The sequence below is a fragment of the Apaloderma vittatum genome, unplaced genomic scaffold (genome assembly GCF_000703405.1).
Source record: "Apaloderma vittatum isolate BGI_N311 unplaced genomic scaffold, ASM70340v1 scaffold6460, whole genome shotgun sequence".
NCBI classification, from domain to species: Eukaryota; Metazoa; Chordata; class Aves; order Trogoniformes; family Trogonidae; genus Apaloderma; species Apaloderma vittatum.
The window spans coordinates 20915-25636 of NW_009692796.1; the positions used below are offsets into that span (position 1 = coordinate 20915).

Consider the following 4722-nt stretch of genomic DNA (forward strand, 5'->3'; position numbering starts at 1 on the left):
TGGCTAAGCTTAACTCCAGTGGGTCAAACCCACTGCCCCACCTTCCTGTCCTAGATGCTATTCACGAAGCATTACAGCAAGGGCAGCTGTGGGAGGAAAGTGTGCTGTAGAGGGAGAAGGAAGGTGATAAGGTTATCTACCTCTAGGATATCACCTTCTGTAGAGTATCCGAACAGAAGCTTCTGGGCTTCAATACTGCCTGAGGAGTAGATGTAGACCTTCATCCCTGCTTCCCGCCACTTCCGGATGGCTGGAACCACGTCCTTGAAAATTCTGGAGCAAAACAGGGCAGCAGGTAAGGGCAAACCCCGTGGCATCTGGAGGGACACCTTTAGCCAGGCACTGTGACAACTGTCCCACTAGTTTGCAAGGGAACTTTATTCTCAATCTGCTCAGGGCTTCTGCAATTGGAGAGTCTATTTCAGCAGCATGTGATATGATACATTCTTAGGTCCAGCCAACTGAGCAGCTCATTAACTGGTGTGCAGACAGAGCTCTGATGAGCTTGTTTCAAATATGTGGCAGGAGTTTCTCCAGCCCCTTCAATTTGGAAAGACAAGAAAAGGTTGGGGCGGCTTTTCTCTGTGAGGGAGGAATAAGGGGGAGGACAGACAAGACAGGCTTTTGCATCCTGAGTCCCACCTTCTACAAAGGTTTCCCTGTTGGCGGCAGCTTTGGCTGTAAGCTGCATCCACATGGGGTGAACCCATCCCATAGGTTCAGGCTCTGACCACGAGTAAGGAGGAGCTGAGAGGAGGTTGCAGCTGCAGGAGCTAAATGAGTGGCACTGTACCAAGTGTTTGAAGCCAGATGAAAACTTAGGCAAAGAGTGTGCCCTAAGGGACTCGGGTCACAGGTACTCTATTCAGCAATGCAGTCAAAGTTTACAGTACTACTTGTGGGCCAGGTGTGTCCCTGACTTAAATGCACCATAGAGGGTGAACCAGCTCCTGTTCACTAGGCAGTAACATTCCTCTCCATATTCTTCTGGCCTTGCAGAGTGCTGGGAAGGCAAGAGAATGGTCTAGCAATGGGCTGAGTTGTCTCAAAATGTGAGCTACTTCTAACTCCCAGGCAGTAGTCACCTGAACACAGGTCCAGTGCTGGGGAGCAAAGCTTTTGAGACAGGGAAGGAGGACCAAAGCCAAGGCAACTGCTGTGTTACTGCCAAGACATGTCTGTCAGTTCCCTCATACCCTTCTCACTTATACCATGAGATCTCTCCCATGCTACACTTAGATATATGTAAAAGCTGTTTGTAGTCAAAGGACATTTACAAGGTGACCCATGTACTAGGGGAAACTGAAGGCTAGAGGATGGTCAAGAGGGACAAAGTGAAGCTAACAGAAAGGTCCCTCAATAATACCTGTGATGGTTGATAATGAAAGGTCACAAAGAGCTTCAGAAGGGCTGGGAGGGGGTTTGAATTTGACATAGCAGAAGGATGGAGAGAACAGCTGGAGAAGATGTGATCCACAGGGGACTGAGTTTCCACTCCAGTCCAAATCACAGCCTTCCCACCTGCACTGCACAGCTCTGTGTTGTCACCTGGGACAAGTCCCATGGGTACTGCCCCAAAAAAGGGACCTGAGCAGCTGAAAAGGAGGTGTTGGACTGAGTTTTCAAAACTTTTAACAATCACCTGGCCCTTTCTTCATCACTAGTTTCTTAGCCGTATGCTCAGAGCCATTATGTTATGTTGGTTTTTTTAAAAGTTAACTTTTTTCACAGTTATCTCTGGCATCAGCTGACAGTATCTTGAGTTTGTATGGCACCTGCAAAAACTCCCAGCCACCCTCATGTTTTCATGTGCCAAGTTCAGTGCCTGGATTTCAGATTCTGATGTGCCAGATACAGCTGGGTGAGGGGGAGGCTTTTGAGATCTGCCATGCAGCAAGCCTAGCTCCATAGGTTTTGGGCCACTATAAGACAATTGGCCCTGTTTTTAAAAAGCAAACCAACAAGATGGCTGTCTCTCTTGACTTGCTTTTGGGTTTTGATGCTTTCTCTGGTGGTTGTTTACATTTTTGTGTGAGCTCTTTCTTCTTCCTTATACTTCTTTGGCACAACACTTTGTTAACTTAAGGGTTTGTTTTACTTCCTTAGGAACTTGAAAGGCATACTTTAACCAAGTATCTCTCAACCTAAATAAGATCAAGCTTAAATTCAGTTGTTAAATTCAGTTTATGCACCCTTATGTTGTGGCTGAAACATAAAGAGGAGCCTGAAGACAAAAGAAGTGGAAAAGCAGGCAACACTCAGGTAAGACATAAAGCAGGAGTAAACAACTGAAAGGACCTGACCCTGCAACCCTGGCTTGTTTAGGCTTCTTCCAAAATGTGAGTGCAATTCGAGGATAAAAAAAATGCAAAATGGACACCAGTAAGTTCATACTTGTGCCTTAGTCTGTTTAGCGAGAAATCTCTGTAGAGAAATATTGAGACATTTTCTGAATTTTTAGTGCAGAAGATAGTTGTCCCAGATGAGTGTTCTGCCAGTCATGGGATCAAAATTGCCCTATGTCGCACCTCTATTACCTTCTTCTGTTTCTCAGGCCCTGTCTCCCTCACAGACCCTGCCCAGGTGCCCGGAGAACTGGCTGTTCCCCAGCACGTACCTTCCAATTATTCCTTAAGGAGAAACACTCTCATTCACTTGTAATCTTCCAGTGGGGACTGAGACAACTTGGTCAGTCCCAAAGTTATTGTAAACTTTTGATTCCCTAGATCCAAAGATTAAGCTCAATGGATTTGTATTTCACTGCATGATCAACTTTGAAATTAAGTGTCTGCAGTTAGTTCCACAACAGCAGCAGCCTGGCTCAAGACATGACTGAACATAAACATACTAGCTTCTCCACCAAGTTAGTAATCCTATTTGCATTTGTACATGGGGCTGTTTCCAGGAACAGCTCATGCAACTATTCTGCATCTAAGGAAGATGCACCCCATACCTGCCCCAGGGAAAGGGGCACACAATTACTCACTGTCCTTTGATGTGCCCGGTTGCATAGGCTGCCCTCCACATGTGACCCTGCAGCTGCTTCAGTGCTGTGCTCTTCCTGTCCAAGGACATCTGCCAGCACACATTGTCTACAACTGCCTGGATGACCTGCTCCAGCTCCTCTTCCCCGCTTCCACTTTCCAAAGGGATGAGCACAGCCCCGTCCAAGCTGGAATCCTCCTGAGCCTGAAAATCATCCATGATTAAAAGAGCTGAGGGAAGACATACAGTGGTCTCAACACTTCAGTTTAGGAAAGGGCTCTAACACCTGTATCAGTGCACCTGTGTGCAGGACACCGCTTGAAGTGCTCTTCACACGAAGGTTTACAACATTGTTTGAATGATTTTCTCAATGAGAAATTCAGACCATTAGTGTCTAGAAACACTTGCTTGGATTGCATTTTCCAAACCCAGCAATGAGCACTACTGTAGCTGTATTGTAAATTCTCTAATGCGAATTATACTCACTCAAGTATTTCATTACTGAAACTAAGGCAAAGAAGCAAATGCATCTGGTGGCTTCAGACAGCCAGAGGTCTCAAACTGATGTTGTGTCCCTATAAAGAGATATAAAGAGATAGGGCACACTGCCCTGTGCGGGACATGTATTCTGCCATCCCTCCATGCTGCTTCCCAAACAGGTGCCTGGAAGCTGCAGGCTGTGGATTCAGCAAGAAAAGGGAACAGGCATGAATCTGAGAAGCCATGGTTCAACACCTGCTTGGGGGCTGTGAAGACCAAAGTGAGCTGAGGGAAGCAGCTGAGCTGCTGCCTACCAAGTACCAGGCCTTCCCCGAGCACAACCCTGGGCTTTGGGTGGCGGAGAATCAGCCTGTTGAGACAACCAGCCTCTGTGGGGAGCAGAGAGGTATGAGCTCGTGTTCCTTAACTGAGGGAGTCCGAGTGAAGTCTCAGGCATGCGGTAAAAACTCAGAAAGACACTGTGTCGCTCTATTACTTAACCTGTTTCCTCAGGAGTCTGACGTCCCGCTGGCACTCCTCCTCCTCCCAGTGAGTGCGCAGATACTCCTTCACATTGTTTTTGATGTAGGGGAACAAGGTCTCCTGGCACAAGAAAAACAGGCAGCTCCTTTAACCTGGCAGAGGTAAGGCTGACTTGCCTTGTATGGTTATCTTCCCTGCCTGAGCTTTCCCTGCAGTACTGCAGCTTGTTAAACTACCTACCAAGGGTGTCTGTCTGGTCACAAGCCAGAGCCAAACTTGTGCCAAGGTTAGTGCAGGTGTATTTTCTGCACAAATGCTTATGTAGCTACAACTTTTAAATCCCAGGATGGAAAGGCAGGTGGGTGGTAACTTTTCCTGTCTTGCCAAAAATTGTCTCAAGTGTCTGCCCTCTGTATGGGCAGACATGACCTCAAGTTCCCATCTGCTGAGGAGTAAAAGACTGTGTATGCCCTCTGAAATGACAAGTTATACTACTCTGTTTTAATGGGGCACTTGTCCTCACAAAGGTAGTTCTGAAAACACATCTGTCATGGTTTAACTGCCGCTGACATCTAAGCCCTATGCAGTTACTCACTCACTCACCTCTGGTCAGATGTCCGAGAGAATTAGAACAGTAAAAGTGAGAATACTCATAAGTTGAGATAACGACAGTTTAACAGCTAAAGCAAAAGCCATGCATGCAAGCAAAGTGAAACACTTCCCATCAACAGGCAGCTGTTCAGTCATCCCCAGGTAAGCAGGGCTCCATCATGC

At 46.8% G+C, this 4722-nt stretch overlaps 1 protein-coding gene across 1 annotated transcript in view; it reads right to left on the bottom strand.

The window, feature by feature from the left end:
- The window catches only part of ENOPH1 (enolase-phosphatase 1), a gene marked incomplete at its 5' end in the record, with an annotated part of 5736 nt that extends 1643 nt beyond the window's left edge, over positions 1-4093 (bottom strand). Inside the window, 3 exons of the mRNA XM_009868425.1 lie at positions 141-273; positions 2987-3189; positions 3967-4093. Coding sequence (XP_009866727.1) covers positions 141-273; positions 2987-3189; positions 3967-4093 — 463 coding nt within the window. The remainder of the gene's footprint in view (positions 1-140; positions 274-2986; positions 3190-3966) is intronic.
- Positions 4094-4722: the final 629 nt, after the last annotated feature.